Source organism: Phalaenopsis equestris, unplaced genomic scaffold (assembly GCF_001263595.1).
Source record: "Phalaenopsis equestris unplaced genomic scaffold, ASM126359v1 Scaffold000143, whole genome shotgun sequence".
Lineage (NCBI taxonomy): Eukaryota > Viridiplantae > Streptophyta > Magnoliopsida > Asparagales > Orchidaceae > Phalaenopsis > Phalaenopsis equestris.
The window spans coordinates 221972-239459 of NW_018164585.1; the positions used below are offsets into that span (position 1 = coordinate 221972).

The 17488-nt window shown below is 35.6% G+C and overlaps 1 protein-coding gene across 4 annotated transcripts in view; it reads left to right on the forward strand.

Moving 5' to 3' along the window:
- The first annotated feature begins 6081 nt into the window (after positions 1-6081).
- Positions 6082-17488, forward strand: part of LOC110021763 — a 93000-nt gene continuing 81593 nt past the window's right edge. For all 4 annotated transcript variants that reach the window (XM_020720380.1, XM_020720381.1, XM_020720383.1 and 1 more), the window contains exon 1: positions 6082-6452. In XM_020720380.1, coding sequence (XP_020576039.1) covers positions 6225-6452 — 228 coding nt within the window. In that variant the 5' untranslated portion in view covers positions 6082-6224. The remainder of the gene's footprint in view (positions 6453-17488) is intronic.

Genomic DNA, 17488 nt, shown 5'->3' on the forward strand with positions numbered 1-17488 from the left:
TTAAGTCTACTATATATTTAGAAACACAAATATAGTTATCAAAAGTTAGCCTCTAATACCAAAGGTCATGTTAAATTAAATTTTTAAAATATAGCTAATTGAGGACAAATAAAATTTAGTTTCATTCTTTTAAAGAAATTTTTCTTCCCCCCAAACTTAAATTTTTAAATATTTTGCAATCAATTCCGTAAAATGTAGCAGGAAGAAAAAGTAAAAGTTGAATCTACTAACTATTACAACATCCTATCAAATTCATATACATTCATAATCAGGATAGAATGATTGCATGAGAAAGTAAATATAGCTTAAAACATGCATGCAATAATACTAAACTAAAAGGAAGTATACTTTAAAATTTTATTTTTCTTCCTACCCCCAAACTTGATTTTTAACATGTATAGTATTTAGTACAGAAAATATAAGTAGGAAGAAAATTAGTTTAGAAATTCTATCTACCAAAAATGTCTATTAGAAAACATCTATAATTATTTATCAGGATAGAAAACATATAGTAGAAAGTAAATCTAAACTAAACATGCATGATAAAATTGAAAGAAAGGTCCAACAAGCATAACATGTATCGTCATACAAATATATATGTTTATGTGTTCTCCAAATATTTATATTATTATAACACAAACACAAACACACATGATAAATGAAATGAGGTCAATTGTCAATTCTTCATTTAACTCATCGCATCTCACTAACTTACTTCCAATTTATAACGGAATCACTACACAAATAGATTGGGTACTTATAAATGATTTTATAGATTATAATCCCAAAGATAAGATTATCCCTAATATATTGGTTCCCGAGCACCAACATCAGGAATCATCATATCCCAATAATTAAGTACTTCAAGCAGTTATAAGGATAGTGTAAGATCATCCACATGTTACTCATCAAATAGGTTAGCTACTCCTACCAAATGAAAACAAGGTCAAAGAAAGGAAGTAAGAAAATTGAGATGGAATTGTCAGTGATAAATTCATAATGTCTCTTCTAAAACTCAAGTTCGGGTAAGACCCAAGTTGTAGTGGACTTGTTAATCCAATTAATACAAGAGAACATACAATTCTAACCATAATATGAAGTTAAGAAATCACATCCTTCATGACACACAAAAAGCAAATCAAATCACTAACAATCTAAATAACTGCTAATCATCAATCAAACCGATCAATTCATGCTAAAGCAAACACAATACAACACTAATAATCATAACTCTTAAGCACACTAAATCAAACCACACTAATAACTATGGGTTGCCTCCCATAAAGCACTTTTAAGAGGATTCCACACAAACCACACTTTTAAGAGCACTCCCATAAAACACTGCATCAGCTTGAAAAATGATTCCACCTGGATCAATATTCCATTTAAGTAATCTTTGATCAATTACCCAATCTTTTCGAGATCCAAAGATTCCTACAAAGTCCTCAAATTTAAATTTTTCTTTCAGCTCTTTCTTTTCAAATTGATTCTTATCCTTGCTCTTCATATTTCTTTCTAGATCCAATATTCTTCTAGTGATTTTCTCAATTTTCATATTAATATTATCATTAAATTTTATAAGAAATGAATCTTTATAAGATACTTTATGATCTCCCAAATTTTGGATCGGATTACCTCTAGATAATTCATATTATGGATCAAATTCTTCTAAGTTGCTCTTTTGTTCAGTGTTCTTTCAGTTCTTCCCCTTGGTACTGAGTAAATGGTAAATGTGGTCTTTCTACATTTATCTTAGTTGAGGAAATAAGTTTTTCTAATTTTGTAGGGATTTTTTCCATTTGTCTTTCAATCTTCTTATCCTCATTTCTCAACTCAAAGTTCTTTTGAAACATATCCTCGAATTCTCTTCTAAATATTAGTTCAATAATTTCAAATTGCTCATCATTCATCTCCTTAGGATTTATCTCAGGGTCACTAGGTAAAATCTCTGGGGGTAACTGTCAGTTGCATTAATAATTTGCCCTAGTTGGTTTTCTATATTCCTCAGTGCAACCTCTTGATTTTCTAACTCACTTGTCATTTGAATCACAACCTCTTCTAACATTAATTCCTTTCCCTTGGCGTGTGAGTTGGAGTTAAATTTAGGAGGATTATTAATTGAGTTAATAATCTGCCCAAATTGGTTTTCCATATTCCTTATTGTGATCTCTTGACACTCTAGCTCACTCTCCATTTGAATAATAGCCTCTTATAATAAATCATTCTCCTCATTATGGGGTTTGAAGTTAAAATTATGAGGAAAAGAAAGTTCATTAATATAATAGTCAAGATTATTCCAACTACATTTCTGATTAAATTGATTATCTTCCCAAAATTGGTTTTCTCCTCCAAAATTATTATTTCTATTAAAATTCAAATGATCTTCCTAACCTGGATTGTAATAATCGGAATAAGGATCGTATATCTCATGGCTAGTTTTAAAATAATTAGGCTTAATCAATTTTCTAAATGAATTTTCCTTAATCACTGGGAGACCTTGAGGATAACTCTTTATGTATTGATTTAACTTCCTCCCAATATCTGCAACCTGATAAATTAAAATAGTAAGCATATATTCCTGAAATTTTGTCACTCTATTGGGGTTTACTCTTTCAAAGCAACTAGCATTATAATTCAAATTTGAATATTCATTATATTGTCGATCCGTCATTTTTACAATAAATTTATGGAGTCTTTTTTGATTCATCATCTTCCTAAAAGTTATCTCTAAATCAGAGTTGTAAAATCCAAGGTCTGCAACTCCTGAACTACGCATATAAATTTAAAGACGTAACTAATAGGATAGACATCAAAAATATTTTTGGTATTTTGGATTTTTCACACACAATATAATAATATTATAAATCACAAATCTAGGTCTTACAAGTTTAACTAAATTTCTCCTAAAGCTCTTACCGAAGCTTCCCCGAGAACGACACAAAAAACTTGATGCGCCCCTAGCGTGTGTTGTTTTTTTGCGTGTTTTATGTCAATTTAAATCCACAGTAACAATGCTAAGAACTTGACCGGTCCCGAAATTACGCAGTAGTTTAACTTTTCAGCTTTCAAAAATATGACCAAAATCTTGACCCAATTTATATTAAGTATTTAAGGTGCAAAATAGAAATGTTATATAAAATAGTTCACACACTAGGAGTTCTACGCAAGTGCACATATCACTTCAAATAATATAAGGCTTTCTTTAAAGACCCCAGTATCGATCCCACAAAGAAGCGAGGTAAGAAATCCTTTAGGCTAATTCTAGTCTACTACTATAAGCAATTAGTTTAGAAGGTTGATTAAAGTGATTTTAATGCATGCTAACAAAATTAAGTTTACTAAATTAATTTTTAAAATTTAAAGTTAAATTTCCTAAGACTAAAAAAAATTTTCTGACGAAAAGTTCAAATTTAAGAAAGTATCCTTCCCACTACAATGAATTTTTGGTTAATGATAGAGATAAATGGTTTGAATTTGTATTGTGCCAAATAAGAACAAATTTAATTCTCTACCCTGATTCAGTGTTATAGAGAATCATTGGCTAATCTCAGGTTTTTTCCCTAAATCCATGGTTAGGCTAGGATAATACCGACTCTCAATCCAAAGCTCCCACTTCCCTTCCCCTAAAAGCTAACACTCGCTTTAGTTCTTAAACACTAAAACCAAATTGGGGATTTTAGTCTGTCACCCCAAAATCTTCTATTCTACACCCAACAATGTATATTTCCCTATTTATTTGCACCTAATTCTATGAACGAAACACTCTTCCATAGAATTAAATGCGATTCTCACTCTGTTGTAGAACTCATACTCAATTTACAAGATTATATATTTCATAACAGATTTTAACATTTCATTTGGCCAGATCGAAAAGTAAATTAAGAAAGAAAGCGAAAAAATCATCACAATTTATTTTATATTTTAAAATGACACATCTAAATTATCTCTTCATTTCATCATATCTTAAAGTACAGAGAAAGATAATGAAATCTACTTAGAACTCATGAGGAAGATACGACAAAACACAGATTATATGTATAAAAATAAGTTTACAAAATAAATAAATGAAAGAACACAACTTATCTTAGACTCCTCCTCAAGTAAATCTCTCGAGACATGCCAAGTGCGTTTTCAAAACGCCACCGCACCAAATAAGCTGCCCCAAACGGGCCCTAAATCGCTTAAATTCTTCTAGGAGAAGATTCTATATCATATATCAAGTATATTCATAGTCAGCCCTAGCTTTTACACCATCCCCCACCACAACCCCTCCCCCCCACCCACACACACACACACACAAACCCCCACACACGCATGCACATGAGAGGCGCCAAGTCCTCTTTTTTAAAGAGACACAAATTCCCTCTTTTTTCCTAAGAGATGAAACTATTCATCTAAAAGACATGTCTCTTCATTCAAGAGCCTTCTCCAAGTGTCTAGATGCATTGAATCACTTCATGAGGTGTTTGAATCACTTGGGAGGCTTCTAGAACATCAAAATCTGCCAAAAATCGGTCCATAACCGTCCTGGGCGCGGTCGGCGTTGGTCTGGGCACCGTAGGCGCCGGTCTGTAGCAGCTCCACTCACTATTTCGCTCCGTTTGACTCCGTTTTAGCTCCGTTTCGCCCCATTTCAGTTGTGTTTCGTTCCTAACAGATAGACCTACAAAATAAGCATGAAACAATCTTTTTTTAAAGAGTAATTTCATTCAAAAACATGTGAGAATTGTAAATGAGATTAAACATAGAAGAACACATCGAAATGTGACAAGACAAAATTTTCTTTCTTGCTCGTTTTTTCTTTCTTGCTCGTTTTTATTTCAAATTGCACCGTTTTTGCTTTTTTTTCTCCAAAACTCCATTTCTTGTCTCTTAAACCAAAAATATGCAAAATGCCTTCCTCTAAAGTGTAATATCATTAAAAATCATTAAAATTGAGCATAAAATACATGAAAAAATAGTCATTTTTTAGACGTATCAAGTGTATATGTTAAGGACATTATAATGAATAGGGTTTTAACTATCATTATTATTTTTTCGAGGGAGGAGGTATGTATAAGTGGTGATAGGAAATCATACAAAGTAGAGAAGATGAGTGCTTGATCTGTCATTATGCCTTAGTGATGGTAGGATAATCAGTAGCTAGACATGATAGATCACAACAAACTTGAAGGAGGAAGGAGGCTTCTAGAGAGAGTGTGACGACTAATGCAGAAGGATGGTTATAACAACATAGCCATTATAACTCTTAAATTGCATAATGAAGTCTATGATTGAGAAACAAACTAATTTGAAGCATTACAGAATTCATACTTGAACTTTTTCCAAATCTTAATTGCTCAAGTATGAACAAGACTTGAACCAAGCTTGAGTCCACATCGGTCCATATTCAATCCCTTTTCAAAAGCTACATGAATTATTTTTGAACCATACTTAAATCTTATTCGACCTATGCTCGAACCATGACGACTCTTGCTGTAAGAGTTAAAAAAATGGTTTAAATATGGGTTGATGTAGGTTTGAGTATATTTAAATATAGATCAAACATGAACCAAAAATTACTTGAAAAAAGTACTAACAAACTTCGATCAGACGATAATGTAATTAATATTATTTCATTAAACTATATTATCTAATATTATTCAAATTTTATACAATCAATATTCAAACCATATTCAATACTATTCAAACAAGAATCAAATTTTATTCAAATAAAGTTCAATAAAAAATATAAATCAAAGCTTAAGGATTTATAGTTCAAGTTTTATTTGACTTAATATTAATTATTAGATTATAAATAAAGATTTAAAAGAAAAAATAATATAAAAACAAATATTAAAACATATTCCTTTCGAAAACGAGACATTTACATAAATACTATGCAACTAATATTTATTTGACGAATATTATTTATTTATTTTACTTATATACTATTTAATCTTTCACATCACATCAAAAACATATACAATATAAATTTGCATAAATAGCAAAGTAGCACTAGTGAAACTAATTATTTACATAAACAACCTTTTTAATTTTGACATGCAACCCAAAAAAGGGGGGGGGGGGGGGAGCGATTTTCCATCCGGCCGCAAATATATGAACTACGAGGTCGGCTTTCCCGCTCTGCTCCAAAGCCCTAGCTAATCTGGATTCCATCTATTTTGTTCCGCAGCTTCCCTCTTCTTCCCCGATTGCTCTTTTCCATCCAAATCTGGATTCCAATGCACAGATCCGACCAAGATCATGTGGCGACGAAGCGGCCTAGGCGATCGGTTCAATCGAAGCTTTCATTCTGCGCCAGTTCTCCAATCCGCGGATCAAGAGCTGCTGCAGCACCGCTGACGGATGCAGTGGCGGAGGATGGAGGAAGAAATTCAGAGGGGAGAGAGGAGGAGGGTAATAGAAAGAGGAAAGCGAAGTTAAAATCACAGAACAGAAGTCCCGAAGAGGTATCTGAATCCATTGCGTAATGCGATCTTAAGTTTATGATTTTGAAGAAGTTTGGGACGTTTTTTGTCAAAGAATCTCAATTTGTTTATTTAGTTAAAACTCGATGCTGTACAGTTTCACTGTGAATTAAGCATTGTTAGGCCAGCTCCACTATTAAAGAGTATTATTTTATTAAATGAGAGCGGTTGATTTAGTAGATGCCATGATATGCTCGATTCAATTTTGTATTTTTTCTGTAAAAAGTTATGCATAGCAGCTTACCCTTTTGACTGTTAATATTTTGTGCATTGAACAGATCGTAATGTAATGCCTTAGATGATGGGTTAATTGATCTTGTTCTGACCTATTTGATATTTTCATCAGATTTAACAACAAATTAATCACTGATCCCAAATGTTATTTTCCTGCATGTCAGTTCTTTATTATGGTATCAGAGCATTTTTTTTGGTGCCTGATTTTTCTTTTTCTTGTTAATGCCATGGCTAATGAGGATCAAACACCACACAAAGTTCTTTTGCCAACCCCCCTAACAATAATGACATCAACCTTGTTATGGTTCCATCAAACGTATATTATATTCATCATTTGTATCAACCCAGATATACACTCATCCCAGCAAAATTAGACTTTGCGAATTATCTTTCTTTGAGCGGAGCCACGATCCATGCTCTCATGACAGAATAAAATTACATTCATTAATAAAGCCATTCAAACACCATTTTGAAAAATTTGCTGGATATGCAATTTAGAATTGATGCAGTGAGATGATTTTTTTCATGGGTAACTCTCTTTGTAGAGCCTGTTCTTGCCAAAGTGGTAATTTATGCTGTAATATTACAGCAAGCCTTAGAAGTCTTCAAAGATCAATTCTTAAAAAAAAAAAAGAAAAGAAGAAAAGAAAAGAAAAAGAAAAGTGCCCGCACACAGACAATGCACACCTATCAAGTTTAAAAGTCTTCAGCTTTACTTTACTGTGAGAAATTTTTTATGCTTTAACAATATAAAAGTTTTTGGGATGAGTTAGAGACATAAGAACCACCTCTTGCAATCAAATGAAAGCACATCATGATCAGAGAGAAGATCGTTAAATTCAGTTTCTCATGGGGCTCATTAAGATCCATAATATTGTTCTCGCTAGTGTTATGATGACACCATTACCTAAAGTACTTTAGGTCTAGTTTGTCGCCACTCAAGAAAAGTGCAGAAACAAATGATATGGAATCAATAGAGAAATTATCGATCATTGTAAGGGTTGCCAACTAGCCTGAAGTAATGGATACAACTAACATCCATGGGTTGGCATTGCATGGAGATGCCCCATCTACAACTCCTGATAGGCATGTTGGAATGCTACATCTGTGTTATGATATTGGGGATAATCAGGACATCGAGGGGTCATCCTAAATGGCATCAAAGACTCTAAATGAACCAGGACATCGAGGGATAATCAATACAACTCCTGATAGGCATGAACTTAAAGGAGACATGGAAGCACAGAAGCCTACTGGTGATAGGGATTTTGGACCTCGGGTCCCAATCTCATTATGTAAGCCCCATCTTTCCCACTCTAAGAAACCAATAATCGAGGTTGGAGATACACCCAAGATTGACTCCGCGATTGTAGTCACACCCACTGATGGTAAAAGCGATTCAAATGCTCTTGGCTATACCATTAGTGAAAGTCGAGTTAAAGTGGATTTAGATGTTGTTGCAATTGACAGGGCTAGGCCTTTCATTCTTTTGACTAGTAACATCCCTTCATGGGATAGAGATATTTTTATATGAACTGAGCCAGTTGGGAACTTTATTCACAGAAGCTTCATCTCCAAAGCTCTCTTTGATTAAGAGCTCATACAACTAGGTCCCATAGGGACATTATCATGCAAGAGGAAGAGAAACATGATTTATTGGGCTGCGAGGAAGTGCCCCCCTTCGATCTCTGATGATTTCTCTTATTGCTTGAGTCCCTATTGCTATGGATGCGATAATAGTTGAGATCCCGACACAAGCATTTATGAACTTAATGCAGGAACATTGGGTCCTTGTGAGAGCATTACCAGATGGTCACTTGGAGTAGGCTATTTCGATGCAGGAGCAGTTCTGCCACTTAGTTTCTTTTTGAGTTTATGTATTAGTGCTTCACTTGTGAGTCCAAGTTTGGGTTCATGTACTGGAGGGCCATACTCCACTTTTGTTTTCTTTGATCTTTTATTTTATCTTATACTTATATGCTTTTAAATTTTAGTGTAATCTGCAAACTTTCTGTTAAGTGAGATGAGTGAACTAAAATAATATTAAATTTTTTAAAAATTTAATCTATTTTGTATATTTTTGCACAATGGATAAAAATGATTCATGTAGCCGACCAAACTTAGTGGGATAAAGGCTAGTTACTGTTGTTGTTGTCGTTATGAACTAGTGTATTTTTTATTTGTGGTGTAATTAAAGTTGGATACTTAATAAAATAATTGATTATTGAGGTTTTAAGATTGTTTGATATATATTGTACTTCATTTAATTGAGTATATGACCAGCATTCAAGCTAAAATATATAGTAATTAATAATATTAGAGAAATGTCTGTCAGCAAGTGTCTTGATTGAGATAAGAATCTACTTAATTTAAACTTGCAATTATTTAATACAGTCTTATTGTTTTGGGTTACATAGAAATATAATGAATTAATAATTAAAATCGAACCTTCTAAGTTATCAAAAAAATATTAGAAGAGACCTAGCTCTTATTGATAGTTACATCGAGTGTGTGTTAGATCAATATATGAAATAAAGTATAAAAAGTTTGGCGAATCCATAAATTTAATATTTTTCTCTTAATTTATTAGAAAATCGTAGTATAAAAAAATATTTTATCAATTTAAGATTGAAAATTTTAATTTTTAAAAATTATTAGATAAAAATCAAGTGCGATATGAACTAATATTTGGTAAAAAATCTAGTTTTGATCATTTTGAGAATGATATTCAAATAATCATATATTACTTGAATGAAACGTAAACCTTCATATACAATTATAATGATTTAGTTCTTAGCACCGTTGTCAAAGATCAAAGATTAAAATTTTCATAAGTTAATATTTATTTAATTAGTTAATTTTTAATCCAATTATTTCATAAACTATTTTATTTTGTTATTTTGCTGCTATCCTATTATTGTTTGGCTGCCGTATTGTTGTTATTCTATTTTTAATATATGTCACGACATTGTATAAATTTAATCTTCAATAAATGGTTTACTTTTGCTTGAATTCAATAATCAAATTATTTTAATGTATTTTTGTGTTATTTTTATGATTTAGTATTGTGCATTGTATGCATGGAATAAAAAACATAAACTTAGTACAGTGTGACCTTGAATTAGAAAAGACCTGTGAAAAAATTAGAAAAAGGAAAGAGAGTCAAATTCAGCTCTAAAACATGTTCAATTAGCCCAATGTAGTAGATCAACCTAATCCCGTAAGAGATTATGTCAACCACTTAGTAGATGAGACTTGCCAGAGTATCAATAGACCCACTATTTATGCTAATAATTTTGAGCTTAAATAAGTTCTTATCGAAATGATTCAAAATTTTCAGTTTGAGGGTTTACTTATAGATGATCCTAATTTGCATATCACCAGTTTCTTAGAGATATGTTGAATTTTTAAGTACAATGAAGACTTTGCTGATGCCATTAGACTTATATTTTTTATATTTTATTTATTTGACAAAGCGAAGTTGTGGTTAAATTCTTTCCTCTAGGCTCAATTACTACTTGTAATGATTTCACATTTTTGGCCAAATATTTGTCTCAATCTAAAACTTTCAAATTTATGAATTATATCGCTTCTTTTACCCAATAAGAAAATGAGTCAACATATCTTGAGAAAATGTTCAGAAATTTATTAAGGAAATGTTATCAACATGCCCTTTCAGATTGATTAATAATATGCTTTTTCGAATTGATTAATAATTCAAACTATTTGTAATGAGTTTGCTGGATCTTTGAGGTTGATAGTAAATGTTGGATCATTAATGTTTAAACCGTTTGATGAGGCATATGTTGTTATAAAAGAAATTACTCAATAACTTTTAATGGCCCTTTGAGCGATAAAATTCTAGGTTAACTAACATTCACATGAGAGATGTCCTATATATCTTGATTTCACAAGTAGCTACTATTTTGAAGAAGTTGGACAATTTAAGATTGATTTAAAGTCAATGATCACCTTTGATTTTTGATGATAGTAGTATTGATAAATCAGATGATCTTTGTCTTTAAAAAGTTAAATCACTAAATTTAGCGAGCAATAGACAAAATAATCTTTTTTCCAATACATTTAACCCAAAATAAAGAAATTACTCAAATTTTAATTGAAATAATAATCAACAAAACCTTGGGATTGAACCCTATCGAAATTTGGAACAATTAATATTATTGATTTTTTAAATGTTTGATCCAATTATTTATTAGGATTCACCTCTCAAAACCAATTTAGAGAGAAATTTTTAAAGACGTGTTGGAAATAAGTGCTCAATTATAAAGTCACACTGCAATATAATGGACACTCTGATTTGGCTTGTAGGGTAATATAAAATTTGATGATTTATAATTTTTTATAATGGACACTCTGATTTTGAATTAAAAAAAGATTTTTTAACTCAGTTTGAGTCCCATGTCTAATGGAAGAAAATGGATTAAAAAATTAATTAATTTTTCTGCTTTAGGCAATGCAAATGCTTGAAGTTATTTCATTTTTGCTAAGTTAATGTCTAGTAGGAATGCAAGTGAGTTAACTAAGGATAGAGCAGTGTTAAATCACGCTTTGCAAGAAGGTATGCCAATAAGTACATGAAAAATCATCTAGAGGTCGATACTAAACATGATTATGGGTAGCACAATGGTAGGTTTTAGGCATTCTTCTCTTATCTATAAGTTGTGTGTCCAAACAAGTGCACTAGGAGATCCGTTAGAGGATTAAAATTTTCCTAGTTTTGCTCCGATTAGGAATAGTATTTTATGTATAAAAAAGTTCTTTTGAGCTCGAGGAGAGTTCCATTAGACCCGCGTCTTCTTGTTCTGGAGCACCTTCCAACATAGCTGAGCAGGTTCAAGATTTGAGAGAACAAGTTTCTGACCTACAAAAGAGAGCAAATTTTTTTTTACTATTTGATGCAACAACAACAACAACAACAACAATATTCATATATGATTGACTTCATGTCAACCCCAGCTCACACATTCCAGAATTGTCAGTTGAACATAGATCATGATCAAATATTTTTTTTTTGTAGTGCCATCTTTTTAGCCATATGTTAGACTCAACCATGTTATTGAAGGAGGGGGTTCTGAGGATGAAGAAGAAGAGTCAATGAGAAGTTTTTGTAGGAAGGTCAATGCGGTGATTTGGAAGGAGAGTGCGGCCTGCTTGTGTTGCTGGAGGGAACCTGGGGGGTTGGTGAGCCTGTTGAAGGAGGCACGGAGGCGCAACATTGGTGGGAGGTGACATAGGAAGGTTGATGTAGCGATCTGGAAGGACACTGCGGCCTGTCATTGCAGCTGGAGGGTTGGTCAGCTTGTTGGAGGAGGCTGGAAGATGTGACAAGGGTAGGAGGTGATGTAGGGAGGAAGGGACAGAGCGGAGATGCATACCACTTGGGCGAAATACAGATGTAGCACTATTTGCCGCAGGATACATCCATCGAAGAGGAACACTAGGAAGGCACACCTGAAATAAAAAATTAACAAAACAATTGATTGGACTTAAAGAAAAGAACATGCATAAATAGGGGAGGAAGGGAGACAACAAAGACAAGATCCTAGGAAAGGAAGGATGTGAAAACTGGAGATTGCAATGGTTAGGAGAGGAGGTAGAAGAATAGGGCACAAGTGGAGTGGAGCGAATCGGGCACAGGAGGAGGGGCAGAACTTAAATGAAATTGGACCGGTCTGGTTCAATCCAGTGGGAAGGCTGGATCGACTTCTCATTTTGCCTGGTCCGACAGGTTGTAAGCAACCTCGCTTCAATCTCTTAGGGTTGGGGGATCTTCTATATCATTTATCGAAGCTTCTGGTTCATTGTGGTATGGAGTGAGATTCACGACATTGAATGTTGCCGAAATTATTGAGTCTTTTAGGAAGTTTATTTTGTATGCATTATCATTTAGTTTTTTAAGAATGCGTAAAGTTCATGGGCTCTGGGCTTGAGTTTGCTGTAAGCTCTCTGGGGAAATCGATCTTTCTTAGTCTGATCCATACGAGTTCTCCTTATTGAAATGTTACCATTTTTCTGGACTTGTTTGCTTGTGATTAGTATTTGTGTTTCTAATTCATAATTGCTTTCTCAACTTCCTCGTGGAGTTGTTGAATCTGGTGGGCACGTTCATTAGTATCCTCATTGATATGTGATGTGGGTATTACAGGGACCAATTCAAGATTTGTGCGCGGGTTGTACCCGCTCACAATTTCAAATGGTGTGCGTTCTGTTGTCTGGCTTGTGGATCTGTTGTAAGAGAATTCGGCTTGCACAAGAATGAGATCCTATTGCTTGATGTCTTTCCTGTAAAACATAAAAAAAGATTCCTAAAGCCCCTCTTACCTTCTCCGGTCTGTCCATTTGTTTGAGGATATGCTGCAAAACTAAAGTGAAGTTTAGTGCCTAAGTTGCTCCAAATGGTTTGCTAGAAGTTGCTCAGAAATTTGACGTCCTGATGGGAAGTGATGGTCCTGGGAATGCTGTGAAGTCGTACGATCTAGCAGAATTACAAATTGGCAATGTGAGATGCGTTTAGCATCCAACCGATGACAGGTCGCAAAATATGCCATCTTTGAGAAACGGTCGATGACCACCATCACAGAGTCATTGTTCCTTTGTGTGCAGGGAAGTCCTACCACGAAGTCCATGCTGTAGTCGACCTATGGCGCTTCAAGCACCGGTAAAAGAGTATAATGTTGTATTCTTTCCGCGGGTTTTGGCGATATGACAAATCCTACACTATCAGACCTGTCGCTCCACATCTCTTATGGGTTCGAGTCTTATCCCTGCTAAAATGATGAGCCAATCCGCAACTATGGTTTTCCTGGACGATGACCTCTCGCAGTGTGCATCAGAGAATGCATAATTTTTTTTAACGGATCAAGTAACCGTCTGTTTAGTAGTACCGCCCGTTAGGTTTCTCTTGACACCATTCTCCTGTTTCTGGAAGTTTTCACCCGTCTTGTCTGAGTTTTTTATAATCTCAAAGTTTACATCGTGAGTCTGCATGTATGTAATAACTAAGTGACAACGGCTCAGCGCGTCCGCGACGCGGTTCTGACTCCCAACTTTGTGTTTGAGCATGAACTTGAATGAAACTAGGAATTCTATCCACGTGGCGTGTTATCCTTTTATTTTGCTCTGACTGTTTAGGAATTTTAAAGCTCCGTGATCTGTGAACATGGTGAACTCATTTGTTAGTAGATAATGACTCCAGTGCTCCAGGGCTCGGATAATGGTTTAAAATTCTTGTCGTAGGTTGAATATTTTTGTTGTGCATCATTTAGTTTTTCACTGAAAGAAAGGATCAGATGACCACCTTGGCTGAGTACTACTCCAATTCCTATGCATGATGCGTCACACTCGACCTTGAACAGTTGGTTGAAATCTGGGAAGGTTAGAACTCGTATCCGGGTCACTTTTTCTTTTAGAGTGTCGAAGCTAGTCTGAGTCGTGACTGTCCAGGTGCATTCTTTTCTTTTCAACAGTTCTGTGAGGGGGCAGTGAGAGTGCTGAAGGTTCTGATGAATCTTTGATAGCGGCTAATTCTGAAAATTGTTGTAGCTCGATGAATGATTGTGGTGCAGTCCAACTCACGATTGCCTCGATCTTCGTCGGGTCAATGTGAATGCTTGTGCTAGAGACGATGTAGCCCAAAAAATTAATTGGCTTGTGATGAAGCGTCATTTTTTCGGGAGTGCGTATAGTTGTTCAGCTCGTAAAACCTAGAATACTGCCCGCAGGTTGCTTGTCCTCTTCTGATTCACTATAGACCAGAATATCGTGGAAGTAGACCACTACATATTTTTTTGATGTGGGTCGAAACACTTCATTCATCAGCCGAATGAAAGTGCCAGGTGCGTTGTTCAGTTCGAAAGACATAAATGTCTATTCGTAGAGACAATCTCGTGTCTTGAAGGCGGTCTTCCACTCGTCTCCTGGTCACATTTTTATCTAATGTTATCCAATGCGCAAACTGATTTTTGAAAAGTCGGTGGCTTTATGCAACTGATTTAAAGGATCGTCGATGCATAGTATGGGAAATCGGTATTTGATGGTAATTTTTTCAATGACATTGCTGTCAATGCACATCTGCCCAGAACCATCTTTCTTGGGTACTATTAGGGCGGGGACACCTGGATTGGTTCTTTCATAGACTAATCCTCTTGTAACACGATCCTGCACCTGACTTTAGAGCTTCTCGTACTCAGCGAGTCGCAATCTGTAGGCGTGGCGATTTGGTAACACTTATTCTGGTATTAATTCTATGGCTTGTTGTATGTCCCTTAGTGGTGGTAGGCCATTTGGAAGGCTGTCGGTCATGACGTCGTTAAAGTCGTGCATGAGCAGTTGTAGACATGTGGATATTTTCCTTTTAGCGTTGGTACCTTCTAGGATGACTAACGTTGGGGCTATTGGTGCTTCTCAAACTGACTGTAGGAAGGTGGCTCTTGAGACTAACGATTCTTCTGTGTATATGATGCCCGTCACATTCTTGATAAGTAATAACATGATGTGCTTCCCATCCTTCTTAAACGTGTAGGTGTTCTTGAATTTGTCGTTCTGGATCTTCTGGTCGAACTGCCACGGTCTTGCCAACAGAATTTGACATGCGTCCATCAGAACTACCTTACACCAAACTTGCTCTTGTAGTTGATTGTCGATCGAGAATTCAACCAAGCATTGCTGATCTACGCGTATCTCGTTATCTTTTTAAATCATGTGAGAGAATATGTGTAATAATCCATTTTGAAAAATTGGTACCTCAAATTTCAAATTCTTCAGATTTCAACTGAATCAATTTTATAAAATTTTACGCGTCTAAGCGATCAATTCTATACAAAGCTCTACATATAAATTTTGAATGGAATGAGAAATATAAAAATTTGAAAATACAAGTTTAATTAACCTAATTAACCTTTAATTACCCTCCCTAATCTCGACTCGCTGTTCCCACCGACTTAACCACACAATATTTAACTCGCTGTTCCCGCCGAATGGGGGGAAAAATCCTTTTTGGAGCTTTGCATCTCTTCTCTCCCTCTCTGTTTCGTTCGCACGGCTCTCCCTCCCTCTTAGTTTCGCTTAGTAGATGGTCCAAGTGGGGGAGTTGCGATCGCAACATAGCGCACATCTGCGAGCAGTGTGGGCGAGCAGTGGTCTGGGAGCTGTAGTTCACGGTAGAGAGCTCGGAGGAGAAATCTATGAGTGTAAACCATTTTTTCACGCTAATTTCAACATTCCATTCCTCCTCTCGTTCTTCTCAGCCGAGGGAGCTCTCGACTCGAGCTATAGTGCTGGAGTCGGGATCGTGCGCAGACGCATTGCAGTGTGTCGCCGACTAGGTTTCTGGGCTCTGGGGTGAAATCAGTGAGTACGAAACCATGTCATGTTATTTGAGACATTATTTTTCTTTCTCTTGTTTCCATTTTAACGTATGTGACAAATTTTGCATCGTTTTCGTTTCCTTGAAAGTTGCATCTGTATTGCTATATAAAAAATTATAAAAATTATGCATGTATGTAGTTATGTTGTGATATATATATAATGCCGTCAGTGGCGAGCTACTCCGCTAGGGTTTCGCCCGATGACGATTCCCTGGCTTGACCTTCGGCTTTACCGTCGTGCTCGACGACGAAACTCTCGTACTCGACTACTAATCCTGCCTTCGTCGATCCCTCCTACCTTCGTTGATCCCTCCTTAAGGTACTTCCAGTCTCGTCGTCTCGTCGTCATCGACTCGTCTCATCATGCTGCGCGGATCTATCCTTCGCGCTTTCCCGTCGAGCTGTTGTTCTGCGGCTCACTGCTGCGACTGCGTTCGACAACTGCGATTTCACCCCGACGTCCTTGTTTCCTGTCCGACAGAGCATCTTGTCGGCAGAGATGACATCAACTCTTCATTCCTATGCTACTGTAGTTGCCGCCGCACGCCTCCTCTCTCCACGGCCTCTCTATTCCTACTCGTGCTCCCCTCCCCTTTCAGATTCAGAGACTGGTTTTCATATAGGTAAATCTTGCAATGTTCCACAATCATTTCATGAGGCTCTTGAAGGTGTTGTCAATCACACCTTCATAAACAAACTGGAAAAGAAAAATGGGAAGCCTACTCTTATTCTTATAGAGGTTGAAACCAATACTCTCGCATCTTTGTGGCGTTTTGCTCTAATGGAAAATTTTTCTTTTGGTCACCCAAAACTTGAGATCATTCGAAAAGAATTTGATGATATGAAGTTGTTTGGCAGTTGGAATATTGGTTTACTTAGACGGTCTACACATATTGATTCAGTTGTCTCACGATGTCGATTACACTCGCATTTTTTCTCGGAAAGTTATCAAGATCGACAACCGTTTTATAAAATCTCTGAAGTGGACTGTTGGTTTTGATCCAAAAGCGGAGTCCCCTATTATTCCAGTTTGGATAAAGTTTCCGGGTTTAAAATTACATCTGTTCAACTTGAAAATTTTCTACTTCTTAGTAACTGCTTACAATAAGCCCCTCAATGTTGATAGTCCTACAACTACAGATCCAGTTGTGATTATACCACCCACTGTTATTGAAGAATGCTCACTTACATTTCAAGACACACGAGAGTGCTCCTTTGATCCAATAACAGATCAGCATGTATAACATGCAGTCGCTTCTAATGTTCAACAACCTGCACTTTTCCAACACACTTTAGACCAATATCAGGTGAGCCAATCTTCGAAAGAGGAATGCAAATTTATTCCAGGAAGAAGAAGAAGAATGAAAGCCGACTCGAGCTTGGGAACATATTGGATGA